At 37.8% G+C, this 21,232-nt stretch overlaps 1 protein-coding gene across 3 annotated transcripts in view; it reads left to right on the top strand.

Moving 5' to 3' along the window:
- The first annotated feature begins 12,325 nt into the window (after positions 1-12,325).
- The window catches only part of LOC136028774 (uncharacterized), a 28,664-nt gene continuing 19,757 nt past the window's right edge, over positions 12,326-21,232 (top strand). Inside the window, exons 1-2 of one of the 3 annotated variants that reach the window (XM_065706674.1) lie at positions 12,340-12,417; positions 19,394-19,714. In XM_065706674.1, coding sequence (XP_065562746.1) covers positions 19,403-19,714 — 312 coding nt within the window. In that variant the 5' untranslated portion in view covers positions 12,340-12,417; positions 19,394-19,402. Of the gene's footprint in view, positions 12,418-19,393; positions 19,715-21,232 lie in introns of all 3 variants that reach the window. The other 2 variants (XR_010617874.1, XR_010617875.1) reach the window with 2 other exon arrangements.

Here is a 21,232-nt window from a genome sequence, read left to right as displayed (position 1 = left end):
TTTGATAAAGTCATTTTGTTCAGCGTATTTAAAAGGTCTGGAAAATATGTCTTTGGAGATGACAACCCCACAGCCCCCAGGGCAAGGATTGTCAGTAATGCCCTGGGAGCATGTAAGTTTTTATAAAAAGTGTGGTTGTATAAGCTTTGCAGGGGATTCAGTGGATTGGAAATCAGAAGTTGTATTGCCCTTTCAAGAGTCAAAGTTAAGAGATGGTAAGTACCCCCTTCCTCAACTCCTTTTTACCCAGATGCATCCGATAGAATTTAGAGAAAGCCATCTGTTAAAAGAATAGTCTAAAGGTTACATAATATGGCTTTCAGGATTGAAAATATCCCGCAGAGCTAGGGGACAGGGGCTGTAAGTTATGCTCTGGACCATGGGGGCATGTTTAGTTTTTATGGAAGGGTGGACATGTAAACTTTAGAGAAGGCTCATTTGATTATAAGTTTAAAGTTCTACTTCCCTTTTAAGATTCCAAACCAATGGAAAGGAACGAGCGCCCCCCCCCCTTCATTACCTACTTTTTTCTCCAACCGTATTCAATCGAAATTTTTAGATAGCCTCTCTGTCCATAATAGTTCAAAGAACATATTGCAATAGCCTCAGGTTTGACACCCCCCCCCACCAACCAGAGTCCAGGGATAATAGTTGTTCTTAAGGGAAGTTATTCCCCCCCCCCATATTTTCGGCTTTAGAACAGGGGGGATCGCATAGAAGGAACTATTGGAAAAACTTCAAAAGGAGCTCAATCAATCAGAAATTGAAATTCGACTGCCCTTTTTATAGTTAAAAGGGATTGGAGAGAAACCAGCCCATCCCCCACCCCCACCCATCATTTCCTCAATTTCATCCAGTCAAAATTTTGGGATTGACATTTTTTCAACGTATTTGAAATATCCGGTAATAGTTTCTTTGAAAATGACGACAATTCCGGAGTTGACAGAACACCCAGGGTGTGGGGGAGTAGAAAATTAGTAGAAAATTCCATGTACTGTGAAACACAGTTCAAAAAAGACAATAGTCAGAAGCGCTTAAAAACAGTCAGCAGGCTATCCTCCGAAAAACTTCCCTCAATGCCCTTAATCCTAGACATACTGGAGAAAGACATCAATGATTCCAAGATGAAGCTCGAACAATTGAAAGAGTACTTTGAGGAGAAGCTGAACCCTGCAGCAGTGACCCACACAAATGTCCTGAACTCTTTCCCAATCATAGATCGAGACCCCCTCTACCTCTACTTACAGGCGAAACCAAAGCGGCTAATAAACCCCTGAGGTAAGTGAAAGCTCCGGGGACACAAGGTGTCAGTGCTGAACTGATAAAGGTCGGTTCTTAGGACTTTTTGACCAATACCGCAGTCAAATATCCGCTACGTTGTCTACTGGACACGTCTCGCAGTAATAGTACAAGGCAGCAATAGTTCCAATGTACAAAAAAGGTTCAACAAAGAATGTGACAACTACCGGTCCATCAGCCTCACAAGTCACCAAACCAGAATCCTGACCAAGATCCTGCTACATTGAATTCAAACAACCACCGCCTCCGTCCTTAGCGAGTATCAAGCTGCCTATTGGCCGAGTGGATTGGTGCGCCAGATTCAGAATCATTCATCTGAGAAGACGCAGGTTCGAATCCCAGTGTACCCAATTGTTTTTTTGGGACGGGGTCAGTGGCGTGACTCTGTAAGCCTAGCCAGAGTCGACCCATATCTAAATGGGTACCTTGAGAAATCTGGGGAAGGTAAACAGGAAGGGTGTGCGAAGGCATTGGATGGTTTCCCCCCCCCCTCATTGCACTTTCTGGCTGAAGGGCCAAGAAACAGAGAACAGCACCGCCGGTAGGGACTGTAAAGTCTAATTCCACATCCTTTACCTTTTTACCTTTTTATTCCTCGGGACAACCAACTATTGACCAAATATTTACTGAGTGGTAACTGATGGAAAGATTCATTGAATTTAACAGAGACCTTTATCAGCTCTTGATTGACTTCCAATAGGCTTTGACCTAATATCAAGGAAAGACTTGTGGTATATTTTAAGGCATTACAGTGTCCCAGATGAAATAGTATACGGGGAATACAGGGTAAATGCGTACCACCATACGGGGTAAATACCTGTTAATCACATTTTATGACTTTTAAAAACGTAAATAGAAACTTCAATTTCTAATCAAATGAGCCATCTCTGATGTTTATACGAGAACCCTTGGCATGAAACCTTATCTGCTATCGGAGCAGAATTACTTCACTTCCCCAGAACTCTGGGGTGTTGAGTGACCCCTGATTTTTCTTTATTTGATCATTGAACTATTTAGAACAAAATGGCTATCTAAAATTTTGGTTAGAGGCATTTGCAAAAAAAGGGGCCTTGTGGCGGGGAAAGGGGGCTAGCTGCGTTCACTTCTCTTTTGACTCTTATAAGTGGCACTAGAAATTTCGATTTACAATCGAATGAGCCCCCTCCGAAGCTTATACTACTATCACTTTAATCACAACCTTACATGCCTACAGGGAATGATGTACAACACTTGCCTCTAGGTTTTCGTGGGATATGTTATCCCTGGAGTCTTTGGTATGTGATCTTTGATATATTTTTAAACAAAATAGCTATATTAAAAAATGACTATATGGATCTAGGGAAAAGAGGTTTGGAAAGGGAGGGGGGGGGGGCTTGTTGACATCGGATCCATTTGACTCTTAAAAAGGGAATTAGAACTGTTAATTTCTAAGCATTTGATTCCCCTCAGAGGTTTTCACGAACACTTCTTTTATGAAAAGTTTATGTACCACCAGGCAATAAGTTACAACTGTTCCCCCAGGCTTTTGAAGAGTGGGGATAGTTGACCCGGTGTTTTGACCGTGGATAGTTGACCGGCTGATCGTTGAATTATTTCAAACTAACTTCTGAAAAATTTTGATCGGATTCATCTGGGAACCAGATGAAGGTAAGTGATTGTGTGTGTGGAGGGGGGGAGATGCCCTCCGATCCTTTTTTACTAAAAAATGTAAATATGATTTCAGTTATCAATAAAATGAGTCACCTCCGAAGGTAAGACAGCCTCCAATTACATAAAAACCTTATAAGCCGCAGAAGCATAACTTAAAACACTCACCCCGGGCTTTGGAGGGATGTGTTGACCCCCGGAGTTTTCGCTATCTGACTTTTAAACTATTTTTTACGAAGCGGGTATTGCAAAATTTTTACCAAGTGGTTTTGGAGGAAAAGGGCATCTTATGCCTCCTGAAAAGTGCACTAGAGCTTTAAATTTCTAATCAAATGAGCCCTATATACGAGCATCCCTTCGGTAAGAACCATATATTCCCCAGGGCATGACTTACAACGCCTGCTTTTGAGCCCTGGGGAGTTGTGTGGACACTGGAGCTTTCTTTATATGATCTTTGAACTATCAAACAGTTCGTGGTAACGAACTGTAGTAAGGAGCGACCCGTCTCAATATAACCAAAGCTCTAAAGGACGGAATTTTTATACCAATAGTTACACCAAAAGAATTGCATTTTGATGCTGATTTTAAATATATAAATTTGATCAAGTTTAGTCCTACCCATCAAAAGTTACGAGCCTGAGAAAATTTGCCCTATTTTACAAAATAGGGGGAAACACCCCCTAAGAGTCATAGAATCTTAACGAAAATCACACCACCAGGTTCACCGTATCAGAGAACCATACTACACAAGTTCCAAGCTCCTATCTACAAAAATGTGGAATTTTATATTTCTCTCTTTAGACAAATCATGGATGCGTGTTTATTTGTTCGTTTCTTTGTTTTGTTTTGTTTTTTCCCAAGGGTGATCGTATCGACCCAATGGTCCTAGAATTTTGCGAGAGGGTTCTTCGAACAGAAAGTTCTAGTGCTCTTTTTAAGAGACCAAAATAATTGGAGTGCACCTAGGCCCCCTCCCACGCTCAGTTTTTCCCAAGGTCGTCGGATCAAAATTCTGAGATAGATATTTTATTAAGCATAGTCGAAAAACCTTATAACTCTGCCTTTGGGGATGACTCATTCCCCCAAAGTCCCCGTGGGAGGGACTGCAAGTTACAAACTTTGACCAGTGTTTGCATATATTAATGGTTATTAGGAAGTGTACAGACGTTTTTAATAGGATTTTTTGGTTGGGAGGAGGGGTTGGGAAGAGAGGGTTATGTTGGGGAAACTTTCCATGGAGGAATTTGTCATGGGGGAAGAAAATAATATGAAAATTTGCTTCAACTCAAAGTAAGGAGTAGCATTAAAAATTAAAACGAACAGAAAATATTACGCATATAAGGGGTTCACCTCCTCCTAATACCTCACTCTTTACGCTAAAGTATTTTTAGCAATTTCAACTATTTATTCTACGGCCTTTGTGATTCGGGGGGAAAAATTTAATTTTAGTGTAAAGAGTGAGGTATTGAGGAGTGGGCGAACCCTCTCATATATGTAATAAAAACATACGAACATAGAAGTTTGTTACGCAAGCTAATTCACAAGTTACGTATATCTTTTACTGATGAAAACGTTCGTAAAAAATTAAAAGTTCTAGTTGCCTTTTAAGTACCCAAAAAATTGGAGTGTAATTGGGCCTCTTCTCCCCTCCTTTTTCTCAAGATCAATTGATCCAAACTATGGGAGAGCCATTTAGTCAAATGAATAAGTATGCAAATTTTGCTTTAATAATTCATCTGCGGAGAGGCGAAATCAAAACATGGAGTAACTAAAAAACGTTCAGAAATTAAATTAAAAAAAAACAATTTTTTTTAAACTGAAAGTAAGGAGTGACATTAAAACTTAAAACGAGTAGAAATTACCCCATAAATGAAAGGGGGTGTTTCCTCTTCAACGCCTTACTCTTTATGCTAAAGTTTTTACTGTTTTAAAAAGCAGAGTTGAGAGAGACTTGTTTTTTTTTTTTAATTTAATTTTTAACAAAAGGTGATTTAAAAATTTATTATCCGATATATGTTGGAGAAAAAGGGCGATGAAGAGCGGGGGTACTAATATTTCTCCTATCTCTTTTGACTCTTAAAATATTACTAATATTTCTCCTATCTCTTTTGACTCTTAAAAAGTGAACTAGAATTTTCAATAAAATGAGTCCTCTCTGAAGTTTATCCGAGCATCCCTTCTAGAATAACCATATCTGCCCCCAGAGCAAAGGAATATATGTGACGACCCCTTGAATATGAAGTGCCTCTTTGAAAAAAAAGTAATAATAAATAAATAACAAAACATTTGAGCCGTATGGCCTTTACTCTAATACGTTGCCTCTGACAAGCTGCATGTCATAGAGCTCTAGTAATGGAGATGTGAAAACACTTTAAACGCTTCAAACCTAAACAGACAAGACAAGACAAGGCAAGACACAGACAAGACATTATTGTTGTTTTTTTTCAAGATACCTTCTCAAGACCGGAAAAAAATTTGCGCTTTATTGAAAAAAGAAACATTTTAGTTCTTTTCGCTTTTTTGACTTTAGTAAATGAATAATTGGAAACCTTAAGGAATATATATCAGTATTTGCATATAATACTAACAATCAACGATCTTTTGTAATTTTTTTCAGGAAAGTATAAACTATTTTCTGGTCTCAAGAAGATATGGAGATTGTCAGCTCTAATAGATATCTATCTATTAGTATAAAGTATAAAACAATCTATTAGGTGGAGTATAAAGAAAAAAAAGAAAAAGGAAAAAGAAAAAGGCGAAAAACAATACTTCAAGATTAAACGATTAGATTACATTCACTATATACATTCATAACTCATATATGACATGCAACGGCAGGAAATCATAAAGGTGTTCAAGGGCACCTTTTCTAGCATTAGTTTCCTGCTCTGCCACAGCCTCACGGGGATCTGGAATTTGATACTTATTCAAAAGAAATGAGTTTCTCTCGAATAGCGGTATGCGTATCAAAAACTTCAAATATCTACAAAATGTGGACCTAACTTTTAGTCTCTCTGTTTCTGTGAACCATTCCCAAAGCGGCGAAATGTAAAGGATATGTGGTAATGCCACTGCTCTGTACGTCCTCGCCAAAATTTGTCGATTGTAAGAATACTTCAGCGGGGCTAGTTTAGCATAGCTCACTCGCAGGTTAGACACATGGGTATCAAGGCAAAGAGTTCTGGTAGTTTTCTTATCTTGGAGGTACCAAAGACCTAAATATTTGAGCGAAGAAGACGGTACGATAATAGCACCATCTACGGATACAGTTGGTGCTGGTGTTTCTTGTTTCGCAGAGCTGAAACCCAGAAATTCAGTTTTCTGGCCATTAACTTGTAGACCAATAGCGCCATAACCAGATACAAGCTCATCTAAATTACCCTGCAGTACACTCAATGAGAAACTCAACATAAGTAAATCATCAGCATAGCTTATTAAACTCAAATCATATGTAATAAATCTTGGCCTGTCAGAAATTTATTTTGTAACCTTAGAAGTCAACGTATTAAATAATATCGGACTTAAGACGGAACCTTGTCGAAGTCCTCTCTTTAGTTTAACTGGCTCATTGAGTTTTTCAAGGCCAAGTTTTACTCTTATATAGCTATTAGAGTACCAAAATGATAACATATCTACTATATGGGCGTTCACACCGGCATTTAGCAAGGTGTGGAATACAGCAGACTGGATTACTGAATCAAATGCAGCGGAAATGTCAACACTACATATATGTACGGATAACGCAGGTCAATCAGCCTTGGCAAGAATACGCTTTAGAAGTCTATGGGCGAAAGCACAGCTGAGATGCTTTCAAAATCCAAACTGCCTGTAGTCTATCACACACACTTCGATATAACTTTGCGAAGGATCAATTTTTCCAGCACCTTGCTCAATGAACCTGAGACAGTAATCGGTCTGTAGCCTCCACACTCATTTGCGTATTTTCCTTTCTTCAGGATGTTTGTAACGATTCCGGTACAAAACGATTTGGGGACATTGGCACTATCTATACACATCTGAAAAAGTAGTTGCATATGCTGGATCAAAAGCGGTGAACCATTGCGCAGATGATTACCGCTGGTACCATCAAGATCTGGAGCCTTGTTAACCTTTAAGTGGCGAACAGCCCTCAAAACATCATTCACGGATATAAAAAAAAAAAATTTCTTTTTCAGCAGTAAATCAAGACGCGATTTAAGTGATTCATCATATTCCTTTTCCAAGGGAGTATTTTCCAAGGGAGACCTTCGAATAATGTCTTAACCACTGTTCCTCAGGTATTATGGCACATGGCTTGGACCTCACTTTCTTCCTTCACTTTCAGCTCATCCACACATGCTTTGTATTGTCTTTTTGTTTTACGAAAGAGATTGAAGACAGTGCCGGTCCTCAGCTTGCCGGAGTCGCACCACACAGAATACCACATCTTAGACCTCCATTTGGCATGCTTCACGTAAGGATGGTCACTCCATCCTCTTTTCCTTGTACCTTTCCTAATAACTGCACTAGGTACGGCTGCAGACTCAGCAAGTTTTAGCACGTGAGTAATTTCAGCTCAGTATGTATTGAGTGCAATCTTGTCATCGCAACCATGGACAAGAAGCTGGAATGGGACTTTTATTTTGTCCAAAATTTCGTCACACGTCGAATGGAACAGACTGAGGTTAATCTTTTTCCACCTGCGTCTTTCTGTATAATCTGGCCTTTTTGATTTCACATCGTGACTAAAAGGAACATTAAACTTAGGACCAAGATGATCACTTACGGTATGAATTTACATGTACAGGCGAGGGAATATAAAAGTTAGAAAAGACGGGATCAATATTACTAGCGCTTCCTGAATTGTGAATGAACGTAAAGTTTTGATCTTTAATATATGGAGAACAGTCACTCGGAATACATCCCATAAGAATGTCCTGTAACTTTCCTTTCGAGAAGGAGTCAGACTGGAAGTCACCGCAGACTAAAAAACGCGAGCTTCCCAGCCTACGGAGTAGCCTTCCAATTTGACCGCAAGCGTCGGCATACCGTTTTTCACTACGATCCGTGTTCATGTTAGTTGGTAGGTATACATTGATTAGCGTGAAAGCACTTGGGCCTGGGAACTCGACTGCTATATAGAAATCGCACGACTCAAGTTTACGACAGTCAATGCTCTCGTCAACAAATATTGCAAGTCCACCACTAGGTTGGCCCCTGGTGCTATAGCGCTTAGCCTCATGAATATGAACATATTTATTAGGAACCGACTGAAAGAGCCCAAAGTTATCGGTAGTTAACAAGTGTTATTGGACGCAAACAATATTATATGCGAGGCATGAGTTCTTGACGTAGACCAATTTGGCAGCATTATGGTCGTAAACATTGCGGCAAAATATAGACAGTTCATTTATTTTCTTGTTTGAGGAGAAACTTTCTGCATTGCTCGTCGGACTGCTGTACACTGTAGACTAAAGCTAGGGTGGCTATTATTAGTATCAAGGCAAAAAGCGCATTTCATTGTTTGGGAATCACAAGAGCTTTCTCTACTGTTCTGGTGGGGTTCAGCTCATCTGGAGCATCGCATGCTATTGGTACAATCTTTACCAAGATGATCAAACGACTGACACTTGAAGCATCGCTTGGGAATTTTTCTGAATGGGAGGACTTTGATGTGAGTATAATCAATGAATAACCCATATTTGACTGCTGTATTTCGAGAGTCAGCGTCACTAAAGGTAACCTTGATTGTCTCAGATTGACCATATCGCTTGGCACTGACTAATTTGGAGTTAACAGAGAGAATATCATCATCTGTTGTGGCAAGGGGCACAAACTTGGCGATCGTGAAGAACTTTTCCTCACGAAAAGAAGCACTTATATCAGGGGAGGACTTGAGGGAGTTGGTGAGAGTAGCTGCCGACTTGGGGCTTTTCATGTGCGCAACCAGGCCAGATTTAGTCAGTTGAATATGATCAATGCCTCCATCACTAGCGTGTCTTTCGACAAACTGCTTCTGCTTGGAACAGGAATCTATTTCTGAGGTAGGTACATTGCTGATGGAAACCCGGTGTAAAGATTTCTCGGGCTGAGGGAGACGACGCCAATCATTCTGAGACGGAAAGATAGATTTACACTGTTCCATAACACTGTCAATCATATCCGTACATTCATTAACTTTCACGCACAATGTTGTAAAAGTGTCTTGTGGAATTTTCGGTACTTCAGATAATTTCCAGATGGTGAAGCAGGTCTTAAACTCAGGGAGTGAGCTCAGTAATTTCACAGTATCATACGTGTCACTGGCTAGGGTTTCCCTGGCAGCTTGACTACGTCTTACTTTCACATACAGCTCCCCAAAACTATCAGCTATCTCGTTCATTTTTTGTGGTTTTCACTGATAGCATCTCTCGTAAAAAAATTCAGCGCTGTATTCACTGTTGCATCTTTCGTTACACTGTCTTGATATCGCAGTGCCGTTTCTTTAAAGTTCAATACCGGCGCATAAACATAACTGTAGCCAGCCATGTTTACGTCACTACCGTAACTATTCTGCAATCAGTCTGCTAGCAAGCACAAGTCGTTACCCGTAGGGCAGGTTAATAATAATCCAAGAAAGTCTACTTCAAGTGCCCGCGCCGAGCGCTGAATGAATACTGAATACCCATGTTACTGAAAAAACCCAGGAACAAGGGAAGCGTAAGGACCCCCTCACCTATTCCCCACAATTTACGGGTAACTGAATAACGGCGGTTACAATACCGCAGTATTGGACCCGCCTTTATTAGCCATAGAGTGCATGATAATGATTAAACTGTTATGTAATTTTCCACCACTTTTAATGGGAGTTGGTTCAGCCTTCCTTGACCCTGGGTATAGTCTTGCGCCCATCCCTTCTTTTTTAATGCTGGTCTGATCATCTTACCTGGTCAAACCAATCTAACAAATCTAAGGTTAAACCCACTGCAACATCACGAACACATAATAAATCCAGTAATGTGTTTGTCCATTTGAACCACAGCGCCTGAATGGAACTGTTAGTGTTCAAAACAGCGTATGCTGCGGAAATTTAGTTTTTATGCTTTGAAAATTCCATTTTCTTGTTTGTCCGCATCATCAACATAGTCTTTAGGAACGAAGGTTACAATAAACTACTTTGGTGTTGAAGAGCTTTGTAATATAAGAAGATAAGGAACACGTGTGGATCCTATTTCATGAAAAACCACTTCTATCTAGCTTTTCACGGGATACCAAAATAAAGTTTTGCTGCGAATTTTTTATTAAAATGTATTTCCTAAAATTTTATTAAACATAATTTATGCCTGGTAGACCTTAGTAAAAATGATCGAGGGTAGTAAAAACGTTGAATTTTTAAAAGAAAGAGGGTTCAAAAATACTATAATGTACTGGTGGTGACTTAGAGAGTAACCACTCTTGCAATGTCCCACTTCGAAATGAGATTTAAAACGGCTTAAAACTAAACAAAGAGCCTGAGAATAAAAAAGCTGTATAGGAGGTTTTCCAAATTTTGAATAGATCTCCTGAATGACAAAGCAGCTCAAAGAGCTCACATTGCCAGTCTATCTGTCGAGATCTCGGATCTCAATTCCAACTCCCTACTGCCTCTGCATAAGTGACATTGACAACCTGATGAATAGCATCACGCAAATGGTCCGTGATGATTTTCTCTCCAGACTAATTGTCCAGAAAGATAACTAGAAGCCCTGGATCACAGAAGAGATCATACATCTCTGTTATAAAAAAGCGTAACGTCTCAAACCAGCTTAAAAAAGAAAACAAAGATAGATGCAAGTAACTAAAAAGAGATATAGGGAAAGCAATACGCTGGGTTCGTCGTATTTTTGAAAAAAAAAACGCGAGCAGTGTAAAATGGTTTTTAAGAATGAAGACTCGCACTTCATGTACAAAAGAGTATGAGAACTGGCTAAAAGGAAGAACCATACCGCTTGCTTCCTCTTTGAAGGAGCAAGCCTTTCAAGGACTATACAAGAATCCAATGTAGATGGAAAGAGCAGGTTGAGAAAAAACTAAACCATCCTCCCTGATATAGCTGTGTTATCCCGTTTCCCCGTAATCGCTACCAACCCGAGCCTTCTCCCCATTCAATCTGAAATTTAAATAGCTATCAGAGATCTGAAGATAAAAAAAGCTGCTGACCGTGATAGAATACAGCCTTAACTTCTGAAATTGAATTACGAATTTATCTGTATCACAAAATCGCCCTGGTTGCCTTGGAAGTAAGTCACTTCCCTAAACTATGATACGAAACCTCGGTAGTCAGTCTGTTGCAACTACCAACCAATCAGTCTGACTAGCCATGCTGCTAAAACAATGATAAACCTCATGCTAGGATCATTGGCTCACAAGACTCTTATTGATAATTTTTCCTCTATCCATTTAATAAAAAGGAAACTTAAATTTCATTTAGTTCAGGATTATTTTTAATTAAGTATCTTTTTAGTAAGGCAAAGTTTTTGTATGGTTCGTGGCTCTGGGTGATTATGGGCCTTTCAGCTATCTTCCAGTATTAATTTATATTTAATAATATGGACATTTTTAATTTCTTCAATAGTATTGAATGATCCTGGGCTAGCTGCTACTTTCATATTATTGTTGTGCTATTGTATCTTTGCCGTCATGTTTATCTTTGTATTGTAGTGTGTTATTATTTTATCTTTGTCTAGGCCTAGTTTTCGAGCTTGTTTCCCCATGGGCCTATGTCATTTATATATAAATGTATGTGCGATTAATAAATAAATGAATTTGAACTTGAACTTACTCCTATTAGAACTAAGGGTATTAAGGCGAAAAATTTAGGAAAATAAAACTATATGGAAATTAAAACTAAAACTATATGGAACTAAATCGAGGAAGTATCATAAAGGCTTCAGGAACGGTTCATGGTATTAAGTTTTAACTTTCAGCTTGTGTTGGAGCTGTTAAAGAAATCAAAGGTACTATGTGCATATTTCGGCTCAGTATATTACAACTATTGCTATTATGCAAGCAAAGAGTATTAAAATGAAGTTTTCAAGTAATGTTTAGTCAGATTTTGAACGAAATCAAAAACTTTTAGTTCCATTTTTAAGAGTCAAAAGATGTTGGATGGCAAGCAGCCGTCCTCTCAACCGCAATCATTTTCAAACTCTTAGTGTGTATTGATTTAGTTCAACACCCTCATTAACATTACATGTGTAGCTCAACTAAATAGCCTGGGTGTTTTTTGGTGAGTATTAATTTTTAAACTTTTTCCTCAAAATAAGTTTTCCTTCCAAGGATAAAACTACAACCAATTACCATAACAAAATAAATGAAACCCAAAACAAACAGAAATTACAATAAATAACAAAGTAGAACTAAAAAAAGATAAAGTAACATGATTAACAGTGCCATCTAGGCTATATCCAGGGTGATTGTGGCTGAGTTTGATTCTTTGCTGTTAATGGGATAAAGCTTCTGCATTATTTTGAGGTTAGTTTTATATTGATTTTTAAACTCTAAAAATATATTCTAGTTAAGGAGAATTTGAGAGACCTTCTCCAATTCCTAATATAGGTCTTTTTCTCTGGATGTTTTTATCAGCGCCATCTTTTTTCTCAACTAGCTCGTCATCTACATCGCCTATTTCATATAGCACCATCTTTGTGGCTCATCATATAGCACTGGTCTATAGTTGCCAAGTATCTCTTTTCCAAAAGTCCGCAGATTAAGTACACTGAGTCGTTTATCTTCTACATTTGGAGAAACCTTTCATTGAGTGCCATTCATTAACTGCTGATTTGTACAAGAAATTAAATATATAAAAAAAGTTTTTTTAAACGAAAGTTAGGAGCGACATTAAAACTTAAAATGGACAGAAATTACTCCGTATATGAAAGGGGCTTTTCCTCCTCAACGCCTCGCTCTTTACACTAAAGTTTGACTCTTTTTCTTATCTCTACTTCTTAAAACAATAATTCTGATTACTTAAAAAGGCAACTAGAACTTTTGATTTTTCACGAACATTTTCGTTAGTAAAAAATATACGTAATTTACGAATTAACTTACGTAATAAACTTCTAGATTCGTATGTTTTTATTGCGTATATGAGGAGGTTCACCCCTCGTCGATACCTCGCTCTTTACTTTTTTTAGCTTAAATTCTGTCTCAATTCCTTAAGAATGACCCTTGAATCACAAAGACCGTAGAATAAATAGTTGAAATTACTAAAAATACTTTAGCTTCAAGAGCGAGGTATTACAAGGAGGTAAACCCCTCATATGCGTAATAATTTCTGCCCTTCTTAAGTTTTAATGCTGCTCCTCACTTTCAGCAGAAAAACAAATTTTCATATTTATTTTTTCATTGTTTTTTAAATAATGCTAAAAAATCGTGCGCCCCCTTCATTGAAAGTCTCTTCCCCCATGATAAGTTTTTCCGTGGAAAGATCCTCCCACGTAACCCTCCCCCACCCCAACTCAAATCTCCCTCCAAAACCAAAAAAATCCCCCTGAAAACCAAAAAACCCCCCTGTACACTTCCCAGTAACCATTACTATATGTAAACACAGGTCAACGTTTGTAACTTGCAAACCCTCCCACAGGGACTGCGGGGTAGTAAGTCTTCCCCAAAGACATAGTTATTAGGTTTTTCAACTATGGTGAATAAAATGGCTATCTCAGAATTTTGATCCGGTGACTTTGGGAAAAAATGAGCGTGGGAGGGGGCCTAGGTGCCCTCCAATATTTTTGGTCACTTAAAAAGGGCACTGGAACTTTTAATTTTCGTTAGAATGAGGCCTCTCGTGACATTCTAGGACCACTGGGTCGATACGATCACCGTTGGGAAAAAAAAACAAATAAACACGCATCCGTGATTTGTCTTCTGGCAAAATATGCGAAATTCCACATTTTGTAGATAGGAGCTTGAAACTTCTACAATGAAGGTTCTCTGATACGCTGAATCTGATGGTGTAATTTTCGTTAAGATTGTATGACTTTTAGGGGGTGTTTTTCCCTATTTTCCAAAATAAGGCAAATTTTCTAAAATGAGGCAAATTTTCTCAGGCTCTTAACTTTTGATAGGTATAACTAATCTCGATGAAAGTTATATATTTAAAATCAGCATTAAAATGCGATTTTTTTAATGTAACTATTAGTATCAAAATTCCATTTTTTAGAGTTTCGGTTACTATTGAGCCGGGTCGCTCCTTACTACAGTTCGTTACCACGAACTGTTTGATTTTTCATTCAAATTCAACCGGCTTTGCGTTTCAGGAGTCATTCTTTATGAATTATAACAAGAAGGCCAAACTTTAGCATAAAACCACAAGGGAAAAGGCCCCCCACATACATGGAATAATTTCTGTTTGTTTTCAACTTTAATGCCGCTCCTTACTATCAGTTGAAAAAAAATATTTTGTATTTACTTTCTGACCGTTTTTCGAATCATGCCAGAAACTCCCAGCTTCGTATAAAAATTTCCGTGGCAATTTCCCTCTGGAAACTTTTCTCCCACAGAAAATTTCTTTATGAAAAATCCCCTCCCCCGAAAAAGTTCCGTATATTTTGCAATAACAAATACCATCTTTAAACAACGGGTATAGTTCATAGTCCTTTCCCCAGGGGCTATGGGGTTCATGTCATCCCCAGAGGCGTAATTATTGGATCTTTCAACTATTCTAAATTAAATGTATATCTCAAAATTTTCATCAGATGTCTTTGGAGAAAATGCGGCCAATAAGGCCCCATTTCCGTTCCAATAAGGTCTCTCTCGATTTTCTAGGATCACTGGTTCAATACGATCATCCCTGGGGAAAAAAGGAAAAAAGCAAAGGAATAAACACGCATCCGTGATCTTTTTTTCTGGAAAAATGCAAAATTCCACGTTTTTGTAGTTAAGAGTTCTCTGTGCCTACAATTTTACAGCGCAAAAAATTAAGAAGAAACTGAGGTTACTTAAATATAATTTTCAGGGCAGCAAAATCGCAATCTTGAAAATACTCAGAAAAAAATTAGTTATGAAAAGGACACTTCTAATGTTGCATTTAGAACATTTTTTTAACACTTCACAGTACTCAAGAGGAGTGCTATTTTTGTGCTTTTGTAAAGCCTATAAGATCAAGGAAAATATCGAAGTCAGACATGTGTGATTGATAGATTTCGACTGGACAACTCGACCACCCACCCCAATTCATACTACATGCCCTGCCAGGCAGCAGCTTCAAAACAAAGGATTTATAAGGTTTTGAATTCTGTATTGAAGGTCTATTTAGTAGAAACATCTTAAAAATTTGATTTCTTTTTAAATAAAATTTGAATCAGCAGCATTTAGATATGATTGTTTTCTGCTTGAGCCTTCCACGAATCACATATATTTTTCTAGGCTTTAATTCTATATCAACCAAGGACCATACCATAGGCGGGGAAAGCAAATGAAATCTAGTGAACTCCTCTAGAACCCTTGTCACACCCTTTGTGTTCTTATATCAATATACTAAAAAGATTGAATTGAGCAAAAAAAGAAACAACAAAAGGTACTCTAAAAAGTGAAAAAAATTATAGATTACCATTGATGGAGGAGGGGGGCAAATAGTTGTTCCCCCTCTAATACGGGTCAAACACAAAAGTAGCAGTTTTATAGTGAGATTTTTTTAACCAATTGCTCTGGATTTGTACGAGGTTAAAATAAACAGTTATTATGATATAAAAAAAATTCAAGATCACATTTAGTCTATTTGAGTAGAAAGTGTAAAAATGTAGGGAATGCCTTAAAAAGTGGAGGGCCATCTAAGTGTCGAGATGACCACTTTAAGTTCAAGAATATTTGAGACATCTATTGTCACAGGCTATTTAAAAGTAATTTACTTCAGCGAGTTCAATTCAAAAGTATAACTGCCTTACAGCTTAATACCTTCATAAAATAGATTAGCACTGCCTCCACAATGCTTGTTACAATATAGTAACACTTACAATGAGAAAGTTCTGTTATTCTTCCTTTGATAAAAGATGGTTCACAGCACTAACGACTTGTCTGACAGGAAACGCTGGTAGTGATTCCTCGTTGTTGCGGAGCACAAGCGATGCCATTCTGTCTGTTGCTTCAGGCTGACGTTTCTCATCACCAGTCGCATGCATGTCAGCAAGCATTTGCTGGACTTGTGCTACAAATAAAACATAATAAAAAGCGAAAATGCTTTTTTTTCTGGACGAATATTAAAGTTTCACCAACAGTTTCGTCACGCAATCTCTCGAAATTTTTCGGTAAGTTGTCCTCAAAGGTGATAATGCAAGAAGAGTTTCTCAGGAGCCCCTCCCCCCAGGATTGGCCTTCTCTCAAGAAAATTGGAGCCAAAAGTTTGATTTGAACTGGAACATTCGCTTCCCCCTTCTTCAACGTAATAAGTGCCAGCAGGGAGTGGTTTTTTTTTCTTCAACGTAAATCTTAACGACATAGTTGCACATAAACAGGATAGGTATCATTCCCCTCTGTAAGTTTTGCATGAAAGAATTCTTTCTGAAAAGAATAATAACTTACAAAGATACATTTCTTTTGACATGTTTGTTTTTAGTATAAGTACACTTTTCATACTTTCGAGCACCGTCTGCCACTCAAAAAAATGACGTCAAAAGACGTGTGACGTCAAAAGACGTCACACTCAGGGAATTCGAGATAAAAATAGTTTTAGGTAACTTCTTCTAAACTACTAAAAGATCACTATTGATATATATATAAAATTTCATATTTCATGCACATGTATTACAAGGGTTGCTGTTCTTTCAACCTCCGAGTGGCTACAAAGGAAAGAAGGCTGAATATATAAAAAATATATAGTCTATAAAAGGAGGATTAAATTAATTTGTTCCTCCAGGTTTTTATTTCTTTAGTAAAACTTCTATTTTCAAGAGGAAACCTCTATTCAGGCAGGTAAGCAAGTACCAATTCCAAACTGATCTTAGACTGGAATTTAAAAGTTACTGAGATTTGGACCAGCTGGTCCCTTCACACAAACATTTTTTGAAGAATAAGAAAAAATAAATAAAAGATTCAGAAAAGTAGCATTTCTCACGATTCTGGAAACAGTCCTGAATTGTTACAAGCCATTTCTGCTTGTGATTTCACTGGAGTTTCTTATTTCATTATCTACGTTTGGGACTAAGGCAGAGAAACAGTATCACATGTACAACCTAAAAAAAAAAAAAAAAAAAAAAAAAAAAAAAAAAAAAAAAAAAAAAAAATTGAGTTTACCCTCTGCTCCTTTCTTAAATTTGGCCCGGGGCAAGAAAACACACTTTTGAACTAAGAGAGATAAAAAATTTTTCCCTAAACTAATCGATAATTCTCGGAGACGTGATAAAAGTATATCACATAAGTTCTTTTGTGCAAAAATTTGTTCTAGAGACATACCATTTTGAAAACTTCGGAGGTCAATATCAGCTGAATATACATAGAACAAAAATAAAACAACCCTGTGCAAAAAAGGGATTTCATGGCCCTTCCCCTCTTTTCAGAAGAAATTTAAGCATGTTGAACCTTGTTTGAAGCAGAATCACGCGGAATATTTTAAACTGCACTATTGGAGGCATAAAGTGGGTATTTGACCCCATTTCCTATTAAAAATATTATATTAATTCTTTTTTTTTTAACTTTCAGTTCAAGCATGCTGCTTTTAGCAGTCATTAAAATTAGTGGACTACAGTCAACACTGGCAAAATAGTTCATAAATTTCTAACGGGTTGGTGCTGCAACGCGTATATAATTCTTTCCCTGAGGGCCACCCTCCACTTCACTGCATTACTTTAGAGGGACTGGCGACATAACTATAAGAAGGGGGAGCTGCCTCCAAAATGCAAAAATCGCATAAAAATACGCACTTTTAACTGGAACAGCCGCTACATTAAACATAAAAATAAAGTTTTTATTGTTGGCCCCATTCCCCTGCCCCACTTACACCACCACCATTCCCGAAAGTTCATTGGCCATACCAACTTTACGGAGCTGAGTAAAAAAAAATAAAAATTAGAAATCAAGATTTCAGCAACGTTTACCCGGAAGGTCTTATAATTTTACAATCTATCTAAGGACCACTTATCAATCAACAAGTGAAATAACATCATTTTTATACAATCCTAAAAAGAGGCTTATGGCATATTTGCCTGTCACTCCGACTATCTGTCTTAACTTTTTCTACAGTTAGCCATGGCTTGATGCCACAAACGACTTGATTTTAATTCATCAAGAAGGGACCCACTCCGCGTTTTGTCAGACTCGTAAAAACACAACAAAATGCATGTAAACAAATTTCTGATGTTTCTTCTAAAGATTTTTTTTTTGTAATCTTCTGCCCTAAAAAAAATCCCCCCCCTCTTGAACAAAAATCAGGATATGCCTTTGCTAAGGACCTAATCTAAGACCCTTTTTTATACTTACATATTACAATTTAGCCTTAAGAGACCTTGAGTGAGAATACTAGGAGATAAATATATATACATACACACACGCACACACACGCACACACACACATATATATCTATATACTAGCTGTTGGGGTGGCGCTTGGCGCCACCCCAACACCTAGTTGCTGGGGACGCTTTGCGCCCCCTCCAAGCCCCCCCTCCGCGCGTGTAAGTCGTTACGTGCCATATTAGTTACGCGCCATTGTAGTTGTGTCCCTGTGTCCCACCTGTGAATATATATATATATATATATATATATATATATATATATATATATATATATATATATATATATATATATATATATATATATATATATATATATATATATATATATATATATATATGTTTTTAACTACGTAAAACTTGCGAATATACAACATTCTTCGCTGTCCTATGGTCTGTACATATAAATAGATTGTCAGGTTTACCGACTCTTGAACATGCAACATATAATTGTCCATGGGAAAAACAATCCGTATTCAGATCTATACCTCATTATTCTAATGATTGCCCTTGAGCTTTGTTGATGGTGATTGCTAATCAAACATTCCCTGTGTCCCCATCGTCATTTATATATCCCCCTGTGCCCCCCGGCGTCCCCGTTGTAGTTGTGTCCCTGTGTCCCAGTCGTCATTTATAGTCGACATACATGACGTCAGTCGACACACAAACATGACGTCAGTCGACACACACGTCCCAGTCGTCATTTGTGTCCCGGTGTCCCAGTCTGTAATTTCTCTTTGAGTGTCCCGGTCGTCATTTATATTCCCTGTGTCCCGGTCTGTATATACTTTCGTTTTTGAATTGGTATATGATGAAATAATTTTTTGTTTTTTTCCTTTTTTTCTTTTTGTTTTTTTTTGGTTTTTGCCTTTTTTTTAGATTTTTAGTTTTTTTTTCTTTTTTCTTTTTAGTTTTTTTTGTAGTTTTTACCTTTTTTCTTTTTTTTTATTTTTATTTTTTTTAGTTTTCTTTTTCTCCTTTATTTTTCAGTTTTTTTCCTTTTTTAGTTCGGAAAAATGTTTAATTGTAAAATGACTGAAGAACCTACAATGGCAACAGCCGAGGAAGCTGCTCAAAGAGTCTATGCCAAAAAACTTGCGGCTGATAGAGAAAGTAAGAAAAGAAAGCCTGCCGAGGAATCACAAGAACAGCAAGAAAACAGGCTTGCGGCTAAAGAACGCAAAACCGCTCAGTTAGATGAAAATCCACCTGGACAGCGAGAGTCAAAACATATCAAAACTGAAAATGATAGCGATGATGATTGGGTTTGGGATTTTGACTTGGATAAGGTCATCAATGCCTACCAGATTTTAGTTTTTAAAAAAAAGGTTCGGCGATATGTATTTCATAGTGACGCTGAAAAATAAAGAAGAAAAAGAAAACTGAAAAAAGAAAAGAGGTAAAAAACTAAAAAAAAAAACTAAAAAGAAAAAACACTCAAAGAGAAATTACAGACCGGGACACAAATGGCGACCGGGACAGAGGGAATATAAATGACGACCGGGACACTCAAAGAGAAATTACAGACTGGGATACCAGGACACAAATGACGACCGGGACACAGGGAATATAAATAACGACCAGGACACAGGTATTTAAGAATATCGTTCAAAGACAAATTTTTAATTGTAAGAAGATCGTTGAAAGAGAAATTTCTAATTGTAAAATGACTGAAGAACCTACAATGGCAACACCCGAGGAAGCTGCTCAAAACGAATGTATTCAAGCCGAAGTAGCTGAGTTGGTAAAGCATGGTGGGAGCAGTGAAGATGATAAAAGTGGAATAACCAAGGCTTATGGGTTTGTTTCACACTTAAAAAAAAAAAAAAGATACAGTGATCATCCTTGGCAAATATGGCTCTTAAGCGTTTACGTTCCGAAAAGCGTCTAACATTTACTAGATGTCTTACAGAGAAATTGCCTACGGATTGTTCTGGGTACCCGGCTGACTGACCCTATTTCAAAGAGTAGACTAAATGGAGAGCAGGTCATCCTTGTCTGGGGTTGGAGGATGTCATAAAGAAATATTTAAAAGAAATGGGAACTTCTTGGGAGGGTGCAAAAAAGAAAGGCTTTGAATATATTGGGATGGAGGAGGAGCATGCGTAGCTGTGTTGGCCTCGGGTGGGTTGGTGCTGTGACAAGTTGTAAGTAATAGTAGTTTCAAGCAACAAATTATGACGAACATTTCTTCGTCATAGTTCCTGGAGAATGGAGCAAACCCAAATACAAAGGGTGGTTATAAGTAAGAAATAGCCTTACATCTAGCAGCTAATCAAGGTAATGGGGGCCTTTGTCAACTACTAGTTTGAAAGGGAGTTGACATAAATATTTTTATTTCAAACTAGCTGTTGGGGTGGCGCTTCGCGCCACCCCAACACCTAGTTGGTGGGGGCGCTTCGCGCCCCCCCCAAGCCCCCCCGCGCGCGTAAGTCGTTACGCGCCATAATAGTTACGCGCCATTGTAGTTGTGTCCCTATGTCCCACCTGTGAATATAGATAGATATATATATATATATATATATATATATATATATATATATATATATATATATATATATATATATATATATATATATATATATATATGGTTTTAACTACGTAAAACTTGCGAATATACAACATTCTTTGCTGTCCCATTGTCTTTGCATATAAATAGATTGTCAGGTTTACCGACTCTTGAACATGCAACATATAATGGTCCATGGGAAAACAATCTGTATTCAGATCTATACCTCATGATTCTAATGATTGCCCTTGAGCTTTGTTGATGGTGATTGCTAATCGACCATTCCCTGTCCCGGTGTCCCGGTCGTCATTTATATCCCCCTGTTTCCCCCGGTGTC

The sequence above is a fragment of the Artemia franciscana genome, chromosome 7, assembly GCF_032884065.1.
Source record: "Artemia franciscana chromosome 7, ASM3288406v1, whole genome shotgun sequence".
NCBI classification, from domain to species: domain Eukaryota; kingdom Metazoa; phylum Arthropoda; class Branchiopoda; order Anostraca; family Artemiidae; genus Artemia; species Artemia franciscana.
The sequence above is the reverse complement of the archived record's forward strand: the minus strand, read 5'-3'. Positions and strand labels throughout refer to the sequence as shown.